The 22,299-nt window shown below is 44.6% G+C and overlaps 1 protein-coding gene across 1 annotated transcript; it reads left to right on the forward strand.

Annotated features, from left to right (window-relative positions):
* The first annotated feature begins 1,539 nt into the window (after window positions 1-1,539).
* LOC6589025 (homeotic protein ocelliless) lies at window positions 1,540-22,074 on the forward strand. Its single transcript, XM_026988259.1, has 8 exons — window positions 1,540-1,644; window positions 7,492-7,583; window positions 7,672-7,773; window positions 14,149-14,250; window positions 14,344-14,891; window positions 21,085-21,245; window positions 21,374-21,882; window positions 21,982-22,074. The coding sequence occupies exons 1-8, from the start codon at window positions 1,548-1,550 to the stop codon at window positions 22,072-22,074; spliced, it is 1,704 nt and encodes a 567-aa protein (XP_026844060.1). The 5' UTR covers window positions 1,540-1,547.
* Window positions 22,075-22,299: the final 225 nt, after the last annotated feature.

Raw genomic sequence — 22,299 nt, forward strand, 5'->3', positions numbered from 1 at the left:
TAACAAATTTACTCAAATAAATTAAAATGTCACCGACAGAGGAAGATAGAGATAGAGGAAAATGGAAAAGCAAAATGCTAACCAAAAAGGAGAAAGAGGAAAGCAGAATGCCATCGAAAAAGAGGAAAATTGGGAATGCCCCACCTGCAGTCGAGGTGGTGCACCAGTGGCTTATGGTCTGGTCTGGTCTGGTCTGGTTTTTTGGGTGGCTTTTGGGGCGAAGCTTACAATTAATTTTAATTGCAATTGAAATGTAACTGGAAATGTGATATTCAAAAATAAAAACACTTTTTGGAAATACAAACACAGGAAATTGGCATCTGTCCATGGGATGGATATGGGATGGTAATATTTATACCAAATGTATGCAGGAACTATTACATATTGATGGCGGTACAGACAGTACTTTATATGAATGAGGAAATATTCATGCATTTTGTTTGTTTCGAAATGCATTTTGGAAGAGCTTTTTATAGAGAAACTGAATTTAGGAATGTATGAGAAAGAAGTACCATACAAGATCGGAGTAAATATCATAGATTGATGAAACAAGATAAATGATCTTCTGTTTTTTTGTATGTTCTGATCTTTTGCAAGCCTTCAAAAAGATCTTCACTGTGCATTCCCACCCATATCGATTACAGATTGCAAAAAGGAAAGATACTTTCTCAAAGGCTCTTACTCATCTTTCGTGTGACATTTTGACTTTTTCTCCTCCCATCATCTATGGATGGGTTTTTCCAGAAGGGAATTTTCCACCCCGGGGTGGTGGTTATGCATGAGAAATTCCTCAACTAATTAAGCAGTAAAATGCATTTGAGGCAAGGCGCCAGCAAAATTCATGGAAACCAAATGCATTCGTCGGCTCATAACTGATGTGAGTTCATCAACAGAGAGGAGAGTGTCTGGCATGTTCTTGAGTTACACAGCGATGGCAATACGAATACTTACAGTTTCGAGTCTTTTGCGGCAAATGCAATTAATTTAAATCAATTGATTCGTTTGAGGACAATTTAATTGTATGCAGACGACGGCTACGGCGACGACGACGACGACGACGACAACAACGACAGATACAGATACAGATACAGTGCAACAGTCAGAAGATGCAAAAGCAGATGAAATCGATTGTAGATTATTTGTCAGAAGTCTGTAATTGCCTTTAATTGAATCGAATTGAGTTTGAGGTGCATATGACAACATTAAAGGCGACGCAGAGTCGCTGCTGCTATACCCCGAAGCCCATGCCATGCCTCATGCCTCATGCCCGCATTCTCAGTCTCAATTTGGTTCAAGTCGAAGTCGAAGTCAAAGTCTCAGTCGAAGATTCAGTCTCAGTCGGAGGAGGCCCAGTCTTTGCTGTCCCGATCTTCAATTGAATTGTGCATTTAAATTACAAGTTTCTTGTTCAGTGACGGGCAAGTGAATTTATCAAAATTATATGCAATTTAAAGATTCTTTATATCGATTCCGATTGTGACTCTGATTCTACATATATTCATTCGGTTTTCTGTTTACAGCTCGGTCCTGCAGCTGCGGGCAGAGGAATGTTTTGCTATCAGTGCCCGCCCGCCCTCCATCCCTGCGGACCGCATCCGCCGCGCCTGCCAACGCTCGACTATCCCTTTGCCGCCACCCATCCATGTGAGTATACCCCACACCCCATCCCCCCAGAACATCATCACACAGTAGAGGAGGAACAGATGGACTGCTCTGCCTGTCTGCCTGCCAAAAGTGCAATCTTTTGGCTCGCATCGTATTAAATTTAGATAAAAAGCCAATGATAATCGTCGCTGTCAATGGATTATTGTCTATCTGCGTATCTTTGTATCTTGTAGTTACATTAACGAATTATTCTATTAGCAGCACGTTGGATCGAGAGCAGGGGGTTGGCTCTAAGGGCTCGGGACCTTGCCTCTCTCTCTCTCGCTCTCTGTCGATGTGGCATATCAGATTTCATGGGTGCACATGTCGAGAGTTTGATGTTTGCCTGTTGAAAGTTTGTTGCACGGTCAGAGGGTAAGTGTGCTGCTTAATGGGAGAGGAGTGAGAGGAATAGAGGCATAGAAGGCAAGGAAACAAAATAAAGATATATATGTACTAAATGGCTGAAGGAAAAAGTTATAGTAGGTAGATGAAGGCATTACTTTCCAAGATGTTTTATATTGAGAGGAGAAAAATGCTGCTGGAAGGGCTGTGTATATTGTTTTCGGGTTCTGGGACCGACTTCTGATACCTAAAATCCCTCTCTTCTTCAAATAAGATCTTCTTGTCTTAGATAGCTTTGCCCTTAGGGATTTATATACGCTAAATTTCCTTGTGTAATACGTTTCTGAATAATTAATGATTGATAAAAATCCATTTAGAAATCAAAAACCATATTAAAAAGAACACTTATGAGTACTCTTATCTATTTGTCCTATCTAATCAGGATTCTATTTATAGGACTTAAATTTCGCACTTCTATTCCCTCATAAAACATCCAATTTGCGGTTCTTCAAAGGTTCTTCTATCGCGTTTCTCTCTCTCTCTCTCTGGGAATCTCTATCACTTAGCGTATGATGGAAAATTCTTTGGGATGTTGGCGCGCATAAAAATTCCATTAAACCCCATTTTCGTTGAGTTTCGTGTAAAGAAAAGCCACAGAGGAGCAATTTGATTTCCTATTGCTAGGGCGGGGCTCTCCTCTCCGCTCCCCCTGTGACTGCTCCTCTCAGAATGGAGGCCCCAATCCACACGAAATAAACTTTTCCTGGCACTCCAGAGTCAGAGACAGGGACACCATATAACTATAATTGAATAAAAAGAAAAATAACAGAGATGAGGAGCATACCAGCGGCAACACTCAATCGATATTCGAATGCAGAATCATCTGAAAGAGAGGGCCAGATACAGATACAGTATCTGTATACAGAGCGAAAGAGAGGGAGCGGGAGTGGAGTGGTAGTTTTTGGAGCCAAAGGAGTGGCCAAAGGCAAAGTCAAGCAAACGTGAACGTGTCGAAAAGTGAAGCGATCCATTCGAATGGAATTGGTTGCAATTGGAAAGAGGGGGGGATGCGGATGGAAAAGGTACGACTGGGACTGGGACTGGGGCTGGAGCTGGGGGCCTTGCTGGTGAGTGAGGGAATTTTTGGATTTCATTTCATGCAATTATCGGTATGGCAAAAGCGTTAATGCTTTGCCATGCAAATTTTTTGCCTTGACTCTCGGAATGTGCGCGACGACAGATTTCGAGTCGATTTCCCTTCCGTTTCGCTCCGTAAAGTTTCGGGTTTTTTTTTTTTTGGAGTTTGAGGCGGCATTTATCGAAAATCATAAATCAAAGCGCCAACAGCCGACACCGCAAATAGTTTATTGATTTGTACTACCACCCATAAAAGGCACCGCCAAAAGATATCTTCAAAAATATAAAAAAAAAATCCCATGAAAATAAAATAGAGACCGAAAAAAAAGACTTGCCACAAATTGCAGTGCATTTAGTGGCTGCTGATGTTTGGGTCCCTAGCTGGGAGAATGCGAGTGTGTGTGTGTGTGTGTGTGAGAGGTAATGGGATTAGATGAGGACTTACGAACGCATTACGAAACATCTTGGCACGTAGATAGCTCTCTTCTCTCCTCCTCGGGGCAATGCCCCCTTCAGTGACGGGCTGCCTGGGTGGCTCTGTGCTCTAATCGTAATCAGGTGCAAATTCTATTTACTCTTGACTGATTCAATATGACAGACAGATAGATAGATATACATATACTCGTACGATAACTTATGTTTCATCTGGGAGTTATGACGGGAGTGCCCAAGGCCCATCACAGGTCAGGCACCTCTAGTGGCTGTCGAGGGGCTGTCGCTTTTGATTTGGGCCGCGTCTAATGTGCCTCTAATGCAATTTAGGGGGTAATTGAAGTCGGGGGTTCATATTGGATTGCTGACAGCAGGCTTTAAACGATTTCAAGTTATTTGAAGTGGCAAGTACTTATATAGCAGGGCATTAGAAAGAGTAATAAGTCAAGAATGTAATGGTTAAGAACAAAAAATTCATATTCATAATGGGATATAATTCGTATATAATCGCTTCAAAGCGCCCACAACGAATCCACTTAGGGCGTGTCTCTCTTCGCGCTTTATGACATAAGCAAACCCCAATAAATATTGCACACAAATCACAAAAGAAAAAAAAAACACTCACCCAACATTTGCATAGCTAATTCAATTTAGTTTCTGTTTTTTTCGTGATTCCAATTCGTGATTTCCCTGGCATTCCCCCACCTACGGCGAATATACCCAGGCCACCCCAAAAGAACTGAGAGCGAGCTGACACCGAGAGGCAGAAGTCTTCTCAATTGCTAAACTAATTTAAAATTTGCCAACGCGTGCCTGGACTTTTGAGAACGAACTGAAATTGAGACGATGATGGTGACACTTTCGTAAGGGGTGACACGATACTCAACCTTATGCAATGGGAATACTGCTGCAAGACGGGAGGGTGAAGGGTGGAAGGGTGGAAGGGTGAAGGCACCATAAACTAGGGCACTGCTCAAGAAACTACTCCACTTCTCTGCTACTCCCATAATGAATGCTAATTCCTTTGGCTCTTGGATTAAGTAAACGAAAACAGAAATCGAATGAAAATTGATTTTTGTTTGGTATAGATACCAAAAATGGCAGACAAAGTTGCAGACATGTATCTTACAGATACAAAAACAGCACAGCACAGCAGACATGCCTTGAGTGGGTGGAGAATTGGGCTGGTAGCTGATTGCCAGGGAATCCTCCTCCTTGACTGCCTGACTCTCCTTCGACGACTGCCGACTGGTGTGTCTCTCTCCTTCGACGAGCGAGGCAAAAGACCGAAAATCCCTTAATGATGGTTTCGCTTGTTATGCCAAATGTTTAAAAATTGAATTATCTCCCATTACCGGCGCAGCTAACGAGCAGACACTGAGCACGGAGCACAGAGCAGCTCTGTGTGGCACGAGTGAGACAGACAGACACACTCTCCGACAGCGAAAGAGAGATGGATAGAGGTGGCTGGCGTCTGTGCGCCCCCTCTGCGTACGTACTTTTTGAATCAATTTGCCAACAAGGATTTGTTAATCCTGTCTTCCTGACAAGTGCGGTTAGTTGACTTGTTGGTGCCTGCTTCTGGTGATGCTGCCACTGCCACTGCCACTGCCACTGACGTTTGATGTTTGAGGCAGGAACATGAGGGTGGCCTCTATGAGCACCGGGTGGGGTTGTTTAGGGCTGGGATTGGGTTCTGCCTCTGCCTCTGGTTTGGGTTTGGGTTTGGGTTTTTGGGGATTGTTGCCACAGCAAAGCTTTCAGCATGAAATTCTTATTGGAGAGACGACTGGACTGGCCTGGACTGGACTGGGCCAAGCTTTTGCTGCGCTTTGGGATTTGCACTCGAAACCTAATTGTGCTAATTGCCGCTTGGTCGTTCTCGGTTGTGTGTGTGTGTGCGTGTGCGAGAGTGTGTGTTGCCCCCGTTCAACGCTTTTTGGTTCTTCTTTCTGTTCTGTGGCCTCCCATTGCTGGCCCTGAGGCATTTATGACCAAAAATCATCCTTGCTCTGTGCCTGCTCTGCTCCTCCGGTTCTCTGGGCATTTCCATTTGCATTTTAGGCAATTATTGGCTGGAAAGAATTTGATTAGCAAGAAAATTGCAGTGGAGCCAGCTGCTAGGCAGACATGAGATAAGTTAGAGATGAGAACACACTAAGCGGGTCTCAGATAGAAGACGATTTGACAAGCAGCGATATCGATACCAGAAAGAAATAACTATTGATGTCCTCGATAAGTTTGGATATCGAGATAATAAATATTGATCAATCGTCATAGCACCGATACACCGATACTTAGACACCATTCTCCGCTTCACTCACCCACCTCTAATGATAACCTATCTTGCCAGAAAATCGTTAGCCCCCCTCAAAAAGATATGCTGAGTGCTCGTATCCTGACTCATCGACTATTCGATTAGCCTACGACCCGTCCTCTCTCATCGAACGATGACTTCCTCTGTGAACAGATTGCTTGATTTTTGGTCTGAAGTGCGTGCTTAATTAGCAGAATACATGGATGGTTTGGCTTACCTGAGAGATACCGAATAGAAGCCCAAAGCAGAGTGGAAACATTTTCTAATTATTTTCATAATTAAATATTAATCGATGGCAAGCATAGCGACACTTTTCCGACCCCTAAGAGATAGAGGCCAGAGAGGTGGAGGGAAGGAAAAACGTAGCAAACAACATTAGTGCGCATTACATAGAGTCCCTGGGGGGGAGGGAGCATGGGTTCGAGGACGGGGCACTGGTACGACCTTCAACATGGCGCAAATGAATGCCAAAGTAACAACATTTCAGCTAATCGGATTAGAGCCCAAAGCGAGCGAGAGAGAGCGGCACACACTCCACCAAAGAGAGTGAAAGAACAAGAGACAGAAGCTTCACGGAGTGGGGGAGAGACCTTTGGCAACGAAGAAAATTAAAATTAAATTTTGCAATTTGCCAGCTAATTATTTATTTAAAATCAAATTGAAAATTAATTTTACAACACGAACGAGAGTCCGAAACGGAGTCCGGTCCGGCAAAAAAGGTCCGACAAAGTTTCCGCCTTTTCCGACTTTTGCCTTTCGACTTTGGTTTCACATTTTCCCCCTCCTGCTGCTGCTGCTGCTGCCAACCCCTTTCTTCTTTTGGGGGGTGGGGAGGGTGGTTTTTGAGTGGAGGTCAAGTGGGGCTGTCAACGCCTTTTTCTTCCTCTCTATCCCTCTCTCACACTCTTTTTCCCTTTCTCTGTCTGCTTCTGGAGCTCAAAAGGCAGTTATAAAATATTTTGTAGCATACAAAATGGCGCTGCTGCTAGAAAATTCAATTAGCCTGCAATTTTTGGCAACAGCTGGCTTTCAGCAAAGGCATGTGGCAGCAGAGCCGAGCAGAGCAGGGAAGGGGTTGCGTTGCGGGGGCGAGCCGTGGAGGCACTGTGGAGAAAACTCTTCTGCCATGAATGATTTCCGAGGCAGTTATAGTTGGGTCATACAATATTTAGAGGAAAACTTGTGATTGAAAGCTGAACTCTAGGGGAATTCTGAGTGGAAAGTGTAGAAATAGGAACTGGAATGTTTATAGCAACTACAGGAAGGAATTACAAGGAGAGTAGGAATAAACTCTTATAAATAGAGAAGAAATGCGCTCGAATAAAAATCTTTTTAGTAGATACAAAGATACCAAAGGCAATTCACTTGTTTCAGCTACTTATCTGTGAATCTATCCAACCAAAACCACACTAAACACTTTAACTACATCTCCCAAAAGCTACTGGAAGGTAGTGTCGGAAAAACAACAACATATGCCCAGCTTATCGGCACTTATGCTCCTACGCTTTTCAATTAGTAAATCCCCCAAGTTGCAACTAGTTGCATTATGCCAGCTAAGGCAACACCTCACATGACTAATACCCAGGATTCTCACGGTATGCTTCTCTTTTCAACAGACACCAGCTACTCGTATCATCCGGCCATACACGATGAGACCTTTGTCCGGCGGAAGCAGCGACGGAATCGCACCACTTTCACACTGCAACAGGTAAGAGCAGAGCCAGAACCACCACAGAAGACGAAAGATGGAAGGAATGTTGTTACATTTTTAATTATTTTCTTTCTCGGACTGACAGCTGGAGGAGCTGGAGACGGCATTTGCCCAGACCCACTATCCGGATGTGTTTACGCGCGAGGATCTGGCCATGAAAATCAACCTCACAGAGGCACGTGTTCAGGTAAGAACTCCATCTTTAAAACTGTGATTTGCTGACCCCTTTTTGGGGTACCGGAAAATTATGTAAAATAAGAAAAAGTTTACAAAATCGTATCAAATTTCATAAGAATAAGACCGTAGGACAACCCTAGGCCGGTCACGCAGTCTGATCAAAGCTCTCGCTGTTGCTGTTGCTGTCTCTGTAACTCATCCTCCTTCCAATCTTTTTCTATTAATAATGCATATGCATGCGCTGTAAAGGCCCAAGGATTCGGGGATTACAACAGGCAGGGGGAATGGGTTTCGGACGGGGTGGCATGTTCCATACCTAATGCAATAACTTCCTTGAAAAAAATGTATTCTATATACATTTTGAATGTGCCACGAGACGCCACCCAAGAGCAGCAAAATATGCAAAGTTCTTAAGCGTTAAAAAAAGAAAGAAAATAAAAAAGAATATGGAACGGAGAATGGGTAATGGGGAATGGGGACTGAGGGCACAGCAAATTGCTTTTTTCTGTTGGTTATCAAGGCATTCTCTATGCCCCTAAATAAATCAAATTTACTTTTCAATATAACCGTTGGGAGTGGAGTTTCGTTTTGCATCAGGGACTCTAAGCCATCAGAATAATGATGGTTGAAGGAGGAGTTAACGGAGGCCAAGTAGCCCTAGAAGATGTGGGAATATTGGGAGATTCTGGAAGAAATATCTTTTCGACAATATTTCGAGTATTACCTTTCTATAATTTCAATCAAAGTAAACCGTTTTTGAGAACCTATCCAACCTTAACAGATCTTGAACCTCATAATATTTCCTTCAATTGTCTTCACTACTGACATTCATTCAGTCATGATTACGACGCTCATTCATTTTATCCCTGATTAGTGCCATTCATTCACAATTTTTGCACAATTGTTTCCAAAATTAGAATCACTTTCGAGGCACAGAGAGCCACTGGAGCCTCGTGCGGCTACAGATGCAAATTAAGTCAGAAAAAGATTTTTTCGCGTGGGATGGATGGGGGAAAGGGGTAACTGTAACTGTAACTGTAGCTGTGACTGTGGTAACCATTAGACGGAGCCAATTTGCATGGAATTGTGTGGTGCATTTGTCAGATTAGTGCACGGAAAGCTGACAATTAGCGGATCTACTTCCACACTTAAAGAGGAGCAGCATCAGATCTCAGGTTATGGGTGGGCGGCACTGTGTGCACTCGAGCACGTTGTATCTGAGGCCAAAAGCAAATTATGCACAGAAAAAGATGCTGAAACGAAACTTAATGAGGATGCAACACTAACTAGACACGTTGTCGGGGCCCACACACACTTTGGTGGCTATTAAAAACACTTTGGTGACGTTATACTCGTCTATGGCAATGACAACGTCCTCTCCATCTATTTCCGGCACAATTAGCAGGCCACTTCTCGTGTACACAGCACTTCTTATGGTCGTAGTATACCTTCGGAATGACTTTCCCAGGCGTAACCAGATACTTTCAATTCAATTTGTCATAAAAAAATGCTGTATGTCAAGTGTCCAACAATGGGACACTTGTCGCAAACACGTGTACTTGTCAGGCCCTAACAAAATTACCCAAGATATTGCCTCAATCCCAACCCCAACCCTTGTCTATATTCCACCCCCCGCCGTTCTGTCAAATTCTGGCAACTTTGGTCCGAGTTTATAGCGAGAACAGAGAGACAGATCTTTAAATGACAGACCAACGCAGAAAAACACAAAAAAAGGAACTCACACAAATTTGTGGAAAAATTGGTGGAAAAAGCGGGAAAACATTTTCGTGGTCGGACTGGACAGCTTAGTCTGGGATTTCGATAATGGAATGAATGCCAAATATTTTGATGAGGGTGCGGGTGCGGCACCACCTTTCTCCCTCCCTCTCTTTCTCTCGACCACATTTTGACACATTTTTTTGGGGGGCTCATCATGGTAGAGAGGAAATAAATTTTATAATAAAATTTATTATGTGTACTTCGCTTGATTCCCCCCCGCCCGGTCTGAAATGGAACTCCCCGCCGACTTCAGTTTAGCCGCTCTGTGGATCTGCCGCGTCGCGACCCACAACGATTGTAACCCGATACGTTTTTCCACGAGATTTTTTCGTCTGTCAATTTTTGATGCCCAACCACGACCCCGGTAGAGGTCCTGGCGCCGGTCCTGCCTGTCGCAACGCATTTGAGTTCATTGCAAAAATCATTTACTTAATGTATCCCAGCGAGCTTATAGGCAAAGCCAGGGACCCAGCTGTGGATCGGGCCACATGGATACATGGCGATGGTGCGGCGTTTCACCTGACAAGGACAAAGCACTTTGAAGTTGAGGTAATGCCGAAGAGCTTGCCAATAACTGATATTGATTGATAAATGAGTGAGAAATTTGATTTTTGAATTCTAGAGGTTGAGGGAAACTCTCTGGATGAGAGTTTTTGGGGTGACAAGAGAATATTCATTGGAAAATGTGTTGGAGAGAATTTACATAATAATTATAGATTATTTTTCTTACTTTAATATTTGCAGTAATCGATATTATTTTATATAAATCGAAACAGTGAGTTTTTATCGATATTTAAACAAAATATTACAAGAGATTTGTTCTGCATAGAACATAGAGCCTTTTACTAGTTTGAAAACATTGTTCGACTGGTTATCAGAGTTTTTAGAGCCTTGGGTTCATTAATCGATTAATCATCGACTTAATCTTCTTCGATATTTACCAAATAGTGGAAGAGAACATGGCTTTCATTCCATCATTCCGCCCATGAAATGCTTTCAGGTATGCCACTTCCTCATACATTAATCACGATATTTGCCATAAGCCCCTCGTTCGCTTCAACAGCAGTTATCAATTCCCCCGGATATACGATAAATAATGAAGTCCTTAGCCCACACTCTTGCACTGCGATTACCGCGTCTCATATTTCCGACTATATGCACCTCCTCATACATAACTAATTCGATTAGAATTAATGTGCTCAACCCGAACCCATCGACAGTCCATGACAATCTCAAGAGAAACACCCACCCACCCACTCTCAACCACCCGAAAACCCCTTCGAGCCAACGGGAAAGTGGGCGACCACATATAATGCCAATAATTGATAATTTATTATAATAACAGGCACCAAAGACCACTGCGGTGAATGTGAGAAACTAGTGAGAAGAGAAAAAAAACCGCAGAAGATGACGAGGATGGAAGGAAGGAAGGCGCTTTGTGGGTGTGGAAGTGGTTTCGGGCTGAAGCGCCCAAAGGGGTTGACCAGGCCGCCTGTCAAATAATTGCATTTGCTCGAGTAATCCTTTAATGCTGATCCAAGTTGATGGCCGGCTCAACCGAATGCGGTAGTCGAACCGGGCCTTATGGCTAGCCCCAGGCGATGGGCGGTTCCGTTCCACAGGGATGGGAACGAGTGAGAGGCTCTGTGGTGCGGGGTGCGTGGTGCATGGTGTTGGCTGTTGCGGTAGCCCAATTATTGCTGCAAAGGGTTTGGTACGAGTACCTCAAAATGCGTTTGATATTAACACATCTGTTCATTCATTCCACTTGAGCTGTTTCCTCATCATCATCCTGATCGGCTGGCTGCTGGTCCTGGCTCCTGGCTTCTGGGTGTTGTTTGCATTGAGTGTTTCCTTGTGCCCCTTGCCGTGGCAGTGGCACTGGCAGGGGCAGGACAAACTGTTTGCGGAAGCTAATGGTGCGCACTTGTCCGTAATTACCCCAGGACTCGGCATCGTCCTGCTGGGCCCTTCCCCCTCTCTATCCCCAGATACTCTGGGTCTGGGTGGTGTTTACCTTTTGTTCAGCTTCATTGTTTCCTTTTTTGCTGTAATTTTGGTGTGTAACAACTTTGTTTTATTTACACTGGTCCTCCCTGCCATAAATTCGACGAGTGTATCCTCCCCAGGACCCCGTCCGTCCTTTCTTGTTTGCTTATTTGTTTTCATTTTCATGGCAAATCGGTTTTCGTAACTTGTAACCGCAAAAATTCTGTTTGCTGTTTGCCCTAGCGATCCACGGAGCGGAGGATATGAATAATTGTTATGCCTATTATTCGCTTGCTGCCATTGTTCTTGAGAATTATGAGAACTTTTTGCCGCCTTTGGGCGGTGTTCTTGGGTAAATAAATTACTTGAAGAGGGTACCGGAGAAGGGTTCTTCAGCGGATCCGTTCTAATGTGTTGATAAGGAGAGACATGTGCAGCGGGGTTTGCTGTTTGTTGAAGGTTTTGGGGGTAGGGTAGAGGGTTCTAGGTTCTAGAGATCCTTCTTTGGGGAATATTACGAAGCAAAAACTCTTAAGCTTTGCGTCTTACATTAATTATTTAATTCTTGGCAACAATTTCATTGGATTACAAAACGCATTTGTTCCGAGTAATACATATTCTAGGAATAATAAATTTGCATACAAGAAAAGTGGTGACCCCGACTTTTTCGAATTCAAGTTGATATTTGTAAATTAAAGGATTAAACGAAGTAACGAAATATTATTCACTCTTCTGCTTTTTCCGTAGCATACATTTTCCAATCAGTCGTTCATTTATATTCTGATTTAATTAAAATATAGAGAGACATTTCTAGGTTTTGGTGACCCACACTGCACCGAATCTTTAGGCACCTCCTAAAAGTATGCATTGCATTGCTTGAAATGCAAATTCAATATTTCAATCAGTACCTTTTCCTTGAAATCGCAGGGAAAACACATAATTAATTGCCCATGAGACTGAAATAATAAAATGTAAAATCGAAAAATCTATCCAGGATCCCATTCCTTGTTGTCTTTCTGGAAACAGCACCAGCTCCTCCTCCCTTCGGAGTGTAAGTAAGCCTTGGCAAGCAATCAAGAAACTAAACCAAGTGGAATTGAATAAATAAGAAACACGTTAAGGTCTGCGGAAGGGCGAGGTGGATTCGGGTTCTGTTCCCTCTGAGAGGCATGCAACAAAGCAAAATTCTGCATGAAATTATTATTGAAGCAAAAATATATACATATTCGTACCCTAAAGGCGAGGCGGAGTGAGTGAGCACACAATTGTTTTTCATTATTCAATTTTTGTCATAATAACTGGAAGGGGAACACAGCTACAGCTACAGATACTCCTGTTGTCCCTGTCTGGTTATATGTGCATATATCCCTCCGTCTCTGTTGCTCTACTCTATGCTACCCCCAAAGGGCCACAAGAAAAAAAGTTCGCCCAGCCATATTTTATTGGTAATGTGCTTATGGCATAAATATTGTATTAAGTAACTGGTGGGCGTCACCACCACCAAAAAAAAAGAGAGACGAACGAAGGAAAAGTTCAGAACTGACGGGGAGTGGGAGTGGAGGTGGGTGGTGGGTGGTAGGAGGTGGATGTGTGTTTTGCCGTAGAGGGGGTGGCTGCCTGCCTTTTGGGGGTTGGATTGTGCGCAATTTATTGTTTGCCAGGGTGGGATGATGGGGCCATACAAGTCTGGGGCAACATGGCGGCCATGAGGTGGCTGTGGCAGTGGCAGTGGCAGTGGCAGCACCATTTGCCTTTGGGGCAAAGAATGCTGAAATTGTTTTATGTTGCGTTATGATTACAACAATGATGGCAAAATGAAGGCGAACTTTTGCACAATGTCTAATTTGAATTTTGATTAGGAAATTTACTTACACACTCACACACACACACACACGTATATAGAGACAGGAAAGAAAGAGAGAGAGAGAGAGAGAACATTCAAGATGGCGCCTCTAACGGAAATCCCATTAGGGGGCGCTCTAAGCTCTAAGGGGAATCAGCGCAAACCGGAACTAAGAGCAAACGAAACGAAAGGGAAGCGGAAGTGGCAGTGGCATTGGCAGGACTGTGGAAACACGCGTGCATAAGCAAGCAATCCAAAGGATGTGTCTGTGTCTTGAGGATGCCAGGGCATTGTCTTGATTGAGCCTCATTAGGGGTAAGGCAACAGGAACAGCAGCAGCCATGTGTGCCCCGACCCGTCCCGTACCGTCCTTTCCCCCAAACCAAATTTAGGCGCTGATTACAGGCCAAATTTGTTTTGTCTTCGTTGCCAAAATTGAAAATCAGATTTTGTTTGTTTATGTCTTAGATTGGTGTTCAGGGAGGGGAAAGGAAAGGCAATGGAAATTGTTAAAGTTTGTGAGGTGGAAAATTTCGTTTATTGTTTTCCACTCCACAGCCAACCCCCCCCTCAAGAACAATCATCTCTTTTCTCTCTCTCTCTCTCGCTGTGTGTGTGTGTGGGGAAAGTTTTTCAATTTTCAATTGGCTGCCAGGCGAAAGTCAAGAGAACTTGCCCCGTGGCATAAATAATAGACATGTGGCCATATCAAAAAACTTTACCAATTTCGTTCTCTCTCTCTCTCTCTCGTTGTCGTTTTTGTTTTCCCTTTAGGTCTGGTTCCAGAATCGTCGGGCCAAATGGCGCAAGGCGGAGCGGCTAAAGGACGAACAGCGCAAGCGGGAAAATGGCGAGAGCAGCAGCTCATTGGATAAGGTAAGGGGGAGAGAAGGCTAAAAGGATAACGATTGGAATGCAGTTGCCATACCGAAGAGACTTGGTGACCACCTTTCCTCAATCTCCTTGCAGCTTCACGACTCACGCGAATCCTCGCCAGACATCACCGGCGAAATAGATGACGACATGGACGAGATGCCGCGTCAGCGCTCCCACAGTCCCATGGCCAACGGCCCCATGGAGCAGCAGCAGCACTCCCACTCGCACTCGCACTCCCACAGTCCTGGCGGCAACCTGCACCTGGACTCCAGCGACAACGAGCGTCCTTTGTCCTCCAATCAGTTGACTGCCACTCCGCACTCTGCCTCCCAGTCGCTGGGCTCCATCAGTGCCGGCTCCCCATCGCCGGGCATGCGTGAGCACACGCCGCTGGCCAGCGGCCAGGCACCCAGCAGCCCCTCGAACTCACGCAACACCGACTCGCCCATCGAGGTGGGCGGACCCATGTCGCTGACCACCGGCTCCCGGATGGGCCAACACTCCTCGAACAACTCGGCCTCGTCGACGCCAACGCCCACGACGCCGCATGCCCCACAGATGCCTCACACTTCGGCTGCAGCGGCGGCGGCCTTTGGTAGCCATATCTTTGGCAGCTTTGGTGCTGGAAGCTCAAGCGATAAGTAAGTAAATACAACTTTTCTTAGCTCTGGATTATACCATACCAGATAAGATCCCATGATGGTAAAGGCAGTTCAAGTCTCCTAAATTTAAAAGTACATATGTATGTCTCTCAAGTAGTTTTAGTCCCTCATTCGAAACGGATTGAAACTCCCAGCAAATACAATTGCAAAACATTATCGAACACCATCCATATATCCACCCACCGACCCACCGATAGGCAGATAGATACTCGTATCCATGCGGCATATCCCACATATGTTAAAGACAATGGCGCGAGTCATTCAGGCGATGTTCCGTTGGTGATTAGACACTGGGCGCCTCTGGTTGCACGTGCCGTTCATATCAATGACCCAGCAGCATCATTAGGGCAGGGATTTCTATTCGGCGAGGATTGGAGGGGAGAACGAGAGGTTGCTCTCTTAATGTTTCCGCTGGCGCACACGACATCCGCTGACCGGAAGTGCGCCAATGGAATTTAAACGTTTTCCATCCAAAACATTAAGTAGAACCGCCTTCCGTTGCGCACGCCTGTTCAATAACCCGTGAGAGGAGAGAGCACCGCAGGAGTCGGGCTCTGTGGAAGGGATGCCCAAGAATCCAAGAGTCCTTCCACCCAAATGTTCCATCTAATGTCATTATTGCTCTCATTGCGGTCGTTGTCTGGCTGGATCGTCCGACCTCCGATACCATCCTCCTGCTAGTGCAATCAACGGCTAATTTAGTCATCGTCGCCAGAAAAAACCCAGAGAATAGAGACCAGAGGAAGAGTCAGAGTCAGGGCAAAAGCCAGGAAAAAGATGAAGTGGATGCCCACTTAGGGGTGACATTTGTCGCAATCCAGTGCCTGGATTTTTGTAAATATTTCCTCAGAGTACCAGTCCAGGGGGTTGCAATGAGTCCTTCTGTTCTCCTTCCGTCGTTTCTTTATTTTTCCTGGCAGTTGTTTTTGTCGCTGTCGCTGTCGCTGTTTGACGACAAAATGCGACACTTGCCATAAATTTTATTGTTTGTTTGTCTAATTCCTTTGTAAGTGGAAGCTTAATGACACGCAGGCAATTAGCAGATCGTTGGGTTTATAATCGTTTCGAATGTCGAATGGCATGAGCGAGGGTGCTGCCGACATGGATAGTCCCCCAGGAGGTGGTGGAAACTACAAGCAGCAGCTCGAACGAATCCTAATTGGCTTACCCTCTAATGAGCTTGAATATTTCACTTAACATTCATGCAATTCATCAGAAATTTCGCACAAATGGTGATCTGAATATAGTTATTATTTGGGTTTAGGATATGGTTATTGTATTATTAGAAAGGTATTATATTTCTACCGATAGAACACACTTAGCATCACAACTTTTATCAAACTAACTTATCAGAAAATCCTAAAATTTCTTTGCGAATATAAGATCAGGATCATCCTTTGATCATCTAGTAAATGCTATTCGCAGCTTCACCATTTATTATTCATAATGAATATTAACTGTGTTATTTCTGGCTTTAGAGCCACTCAGATCACAAATTCAAAATTTTCAGAATTTGCTGGCCACAAGGCCATAAAAAGCTACTTGAAAATTAAATTGGGCGTAAACGAGGGTGTTTTGTTGTAGTCGAAATTTTTGCTGGCAAAGTAACCATATGCCACGGGCCTAACGACGCACAAAAGGCGGTGGCTGAAACTCACTTTTTTCTATAGAACTCTCTCTCTCTCTCTCTCTCTCTCTCTCTCTTTGTCTCGTTTGTTCGTTTTTTCTCTCTGTATCAGTGGGCGGTCTCATCAGCCAGCAAAGAGGCCACGGGCGGCCCAACAAAGACTCGACCCCGAAGTCCTCAACTCCACTCACATGTCAACGCGCCCAAACAACAAATATTACACCACAATAAAAAAAAAGAACAGGATCCGGTAGAGACATAATAGTCTATGCGACAGGACGCAGGACAACCCACTGGGCAGGGGCACGCTTCTGAAGATTCTATGATTGCTGAATCATTGCATACTCCCCTGCCGATTCCTGTCGATTCCTTCGGATTCCTGATGAGTCCTGCTGCTGCTGTAACGGTTGACCAAATCGATTCCGATTTTGTTGTTGAATGCAAAAACACTCAGAATTTGTGATACGAGTGTCCCTCCTATGATATTGTTATTCAAATGCTCAGTGCCGGATGTCCTCCAGGACTCAATCTCAAGTGAAGCGTTTCATCGCAAATATTTATCATCGCATTAGTCAGGCACTCAGCTCCAGCGGACTCCAAAGATATGTATCTGGGCGCTGCTTCAGCTTTCTTTTACTTTCTTTTCTCTGCTCTCTGGCTCTGGCGTGCATATTTTATGCAAATCGAACAACTAAATAAATAATTATTTTAGTTCAATCAGCAGAGATACCCAGCACTAATCCGCACTTGCCCTGGATGACAGAGCCCCCCACCAAGGTCTAGCGAGATGACGTCAGGGGCAAGGCAAGAGTCATGTAAGAGGCGACACCACTTGGGTCGGGCCACTTGGAGAACGGGTTTCTCGTAAAGGCATCTCTCAAATTATGCAACGACCCAACAGCAGTTAAATGCAATATTTATTGTCTTGGCTGCGAACGAAAATGTTTAAAAGCCACAAACCAAAACATTTACAAAGCAAATAAATAATAAGTAAAGCAAACCGCTACGGGGAAGTCGAAGCAGTTTTTAAGTAGTACTTTTCAACAGTGTTACTGTGCTTCAAAAACAAGGAAAACACACAGGAGTACAGTCAGTACAAAGGCCCTGATTGGGGAACATCCATGGGCAACTGTGGAACAAGGCATCCTTTCTACAGCCTGCAACTTGTGCAGAGAGGCTTCTCTGACGCGACTCTAAAGAGGTCTTCCATTAGTCTTACTCCAGCTAAGCGAAACCATGTATATGCCTTATATGTTGTATAAACCAAACAACAATATAACTATCATATATGATCGGAATAGCCCACCCAAATGCTGTTCTATAAACCAAAGCCCGAAAATCATCTGCTGGAATATGTTAATTGAATGCCTGACAGCACCACCCCAAAAATCTCTACTCTATCTCGTACTTTATGCACAAATAACTAAATATGTATTACATCAGTTGGAAGCCCCGCCATTAAATACTTAAATATGTACCCAGCATCTATGTGATGTAGAAGAGAAGTCCCTCCCCCCCAAAAACATGTAACCCAATCCCACCATGTAGTTATGTACCTGGTGGAATGCCAGCCCGAAATTCCACCTGTATTCGTTGATGTTTGCGCGCACGAATGCGAATGCCTGAATAATAAATTAAGCAAATATTTTAATATTCATCATGCAATTAAAATAAGCTCCATCTCGCCCTAGCAGCCGGCAACAACTTTTTGGGTGTAGCCTAATATAATAAGCACAGGATCCTGGGGAAACGAAACCCAAAAAGTTTCGTGGAAAAAAATACATTTTGCGGAAATTAAGTTTGACTTTGACGAGGCAGAGGCAGGGGCACAAGCGGGGGCAGAAGCAGGGGCAGAAGCAGGGGCACAAGCAGGGGCACAAGCGGGGGCACAAACAGGGCCAGATGTGTGGGGGGATGGGCGGTACGAGTGGGTACTAAGCCAGGGTATGTAGGTGTTGATTGCTTGAGTTTAATTTGTTAGAATTGCGTAAAGCATTAAAATGTTTGCCCGACTAATTACGCCAGAGCACACACACAGAAAGTGGGGGGGCATGTCTCTCGCATGTCGTGGAAACTTTATCCTTGGCTAAATGCAATCTGTGCGCAAAAGTGCGAAAATTTTAAGAAAAACTTTTGCCAGAAAGACTCGTCTTCCAAGGTATGAGAGAGCTCAGAGATTGACATTGACAATATTACCTGAGAGGGTAGACCCCATAGACCCCATACACCCCTTCCTCCTAGTACTGTACATCTGGCAGAGCCTAGAGGAAAAGTTATGTACTAACTAACGAGCTCAACGACAACACTCGACGCTTGTGAATGTCTTAATTAGAGAGAGAGGGAAGCACACGAAAGTCTCAGAAAGAGTGAGAAGGAGGGAAACAGAAGCTAGAGAAAGGGAGGTGGAGAAAGTGGGCTGTGCGAGCGAGCTGGATGGATGGACGGACGGATGGATGGATGGTGGAGTGGAGAAGCAAACGACTGCCTTGTTGAGTATAGCAATTAAGGCGGCGGCAGTTGAGAGGGCGTGGGACTTGTATACCCCTTCCCTTGCCACCTCTCTCACAGAGAGCTCAACATACACATACATATACCCATATATATGTACATTCTAGAACGAAGCCCCCAAGCCCCAAAGTCAGACCCGTAGCCCCAGTCCGAGGCATCTGTTGGATGTGCACATGCAAAATTTAATTACGACCAAAGGATGAGTGCTTAATTATACGCAAACATTTAAGTTTACTGCTTTTTTCGCAACTAGATGAAAGGGGCGGTGGCGGGGGAGGGGAGAGGGGAAATAGAGGTGGCGGTGGGGGGTACTATGTCTATGGCTGAGTGTTGTTTGCTCTCCTTGTTGTTCGTGTTTGAGTTTTCTCATCTCGTTTTTGCCGCTTGGACTTTTGCTTTTTTGACTTTAAGCTTAATTAGGGGCCATGGGCGTTGGAGAGAGGGGAGAGAAGCCATTGGGGGTGGCTAAGGTAGGGGTATGGCTCCCTCTTTATGGGTATAAACTATTCATGGGTTGTTGGGAAAGCCAAAAAGTTCCTATAGCTAAAAGGAATTTGGTTTTTTTTTATCGATGAACTGAGAAATAATCGATTTTTTGAAAGTTTTTCATAAAGAAAATGAGCTGAAATTATAGGGAATAAATTTCACCAATTACAAATATTTTCTGGCATCTAAAGCGTCGACAATTTTTACTTAATTCAAATCATAATTCATATCAAAGCGGCCCCCTAAAAATTGCTAAAAATACACAGCTGCCACATTTAAAATTCTGTTTCAAGCGGCCAAACTGTTTTGCATTCTCCAACTACCAAAAAGTCATCAGAGAAAGCGGCGAAACCAACCTCGAAAAATCACAGCGGTACCGGCAACAAGCGTCAGAGGCTAAGAGGAAGGCCCAAAAACATGACGAGATTAGAAGGCCAGAGAAATGGGATATTTGGGGAGTGAAAACAAAAAAAAAAAAAACAAAATAAAAACAGCGAAACGCGAGGAGAATTAAAAGCGACAGCGGCCACGACGATTGTGGTCCTGGTGGCTCTGTGGTCGCGACTCGCGAGGCGAGGCATGCCCCAAAGACCATGCCGCTTTCCGACCAACTCGATTAGCATTTGGCAAGAGCCAGAGCCACAGATTTTTTGTGCCCACGCCAGGACCAGGGCTACCATGAAAATTATTAAATTTCAGACACATTTGTCTGGCCATATCCCCCGGGGACGCAACTGGCAGGTGCAGGAGGCTTAATGTTAATTTGAACAGATGAAAATTGAATTTTTCCCATTTTCTAGCTCAAATTTCACATTCGAAATGGATTCGACGTCAACACAAAAAAAAAAAACGAGTTGATTAAACGCAATTATTTCTAATAAAAAAGTCTATTTATAATATTGCATAATTTTATTAATGGGGATGATAGGAATTTATCCATATATCTCTCCCTCCGCCGAATGTTTTGGCTCACTTATCAATTAAAATACTCAAATTGCATTAATTGTGGCCCCGGGAATGGGGAGGATCGCGTTTTTTATTTTGTATTTTGTTCCGAATTGCCTTGACATGCGACTAAGCGTAATATTTCATTCAATTAACAGACAACTGGGTGTTCGAATGTGCGCCCAGGCCCACTCGCTCTCGCTCTCTCTCTCAACAAAAATATTTAGGTTTATTAATAATAATGCAATTACGCATAAAAATGTTTTAATTTATTTCAATTAAGCGTTAATTAAAACTCCGTTTGTTTGTTTGCTGGTTTTTTCTGTTCTCTGTTGAATGTGCGCGTGGAAGCGAAATGCAAAGCAGTTGACAGTGTAAATGGGTGCAAGTGAACAGCGAGGGCTGATCAAGTAGTTTGTAAATGTAACCACAACAAGATATAGAAACACAGAAGGGAAGTTCCTTATTACTCGCTCTCTCTTTCCCAGTGTGGCTTAACGGCATAGCGTGGGTTCAATCATAGACCCCTTACCGTGATTCTTGTACCTATTTTAAGAGAACTTTTCTTATCCATTAACACATTCTCTTTTAATCTTCCCCTTCCAGCAATTGCGGCTTTCGTCCGGTGCTGAGTGAACAGAGCGCCGTGGCAGCAGCGGCTGCAGCGGCGGCAGCACAACGTGGCACGAACCACCATCCACCGCTCTTCCTGCCGCCCCATCTGGCGGCGCAGTTCTCGCATCAGCCGCTCTTTCCGGGCCTCAAAGGTACGTTAATCGATCAAAAGTCAATCAGAGCACCCAACATAATCGAATAATCAGATTAGATGGGGAGCCGTGAGGCAGCTGCTCCTGCAAGAAGATAAATCAAAGTCAATCTTTCATCTTTTCATCAGGTTGCTCGCCCTTCCAGAGCCTGTGCTCTTGCTGCTCTCTGAAGCCGCCACCGTTGCCGCCCTCCTCCTCCTCGGGGGTGGCACCCTCGATGAGTGTCCCTGTGAGCAGCAGCTCGGCGGCCAGCTCCCCGGAATCGCCCAAGTCCAGCCAGGGATCGGGGGGCCATGATCCACGCTCCAACTCCGTGGCAGAGCTGCGGCGCAAGGCACAGGAGCACTCGGCGGCACTGCTGCAGTCGTTGCATGCCGCCGCAGCTGCGGGTCTGGCCTTTCCGGGCCTTCATTTGCCACCACTCTCCTTTGCCCATCATCCGGCCTTGGGACAGCACTCGCACTCCCACTCGCACTCGCACTCCCATTCCGTGAATCACAACAACAACACGTTGAGGATGAAGCACGAGGCCCAGGACATGACCATGAACGGCATGGTGGCAAGTGGGGCAGCAGGAGGAGGACAAGGATCAGCCCTTAGCTCATCCGCTGCGCTCTTGGATCTGGCCGAATCGGCAGTGGCATATCAACAGCATCAACAGCAGCAGCAGCAGCAACAGCAGCACCACCAACAGCAACATGCAACGCTGTCACCCCCAACCACGCCCACACAACAGCAGCCAGCATCAGTGGGAGTGGCCGGTGGGGCAGGTTCCCCAGGATCCGGATCAGGATCAGGAGGGGCTTCTGTGAATGCCAAGAGTGAATAAAGAGGCGAGTGTGGGTGCAATTTGTGCAATTAAAATTAAAATTATTTAAATCTGAAATTTAAATATTAATCTAAGCATTAGTTTTAACTCTAAGTTAAAGTACACAATACACAAAAAAACCACAACAAAAATAAATACAAAATAAAAATAATAAAGCACTTTGAAACAATACTTATAAAAACGATTAAAAGATACTTAGTTAGAGTAGAGTTATTGCTGCGAGAG

The sequence above is a fragment of the Drosophila persimilis genome, unplaced genomic scaffold (assembly GCF_003286085.1).
Source record: "Drosophila persimilis strain 14011-0111.01,24,50 unplaced genomic scaffold, DperRS2 tig00000191-arrow-pilon, whole genome shotgun sequence".
Taxonomy (NCBI): domain Eukaryota; kingdom Metazoa; phylum Arthropoda; class Insecta; order Diptera; family Drosophilidae; genus Drosophila; species Drosophila persimilis.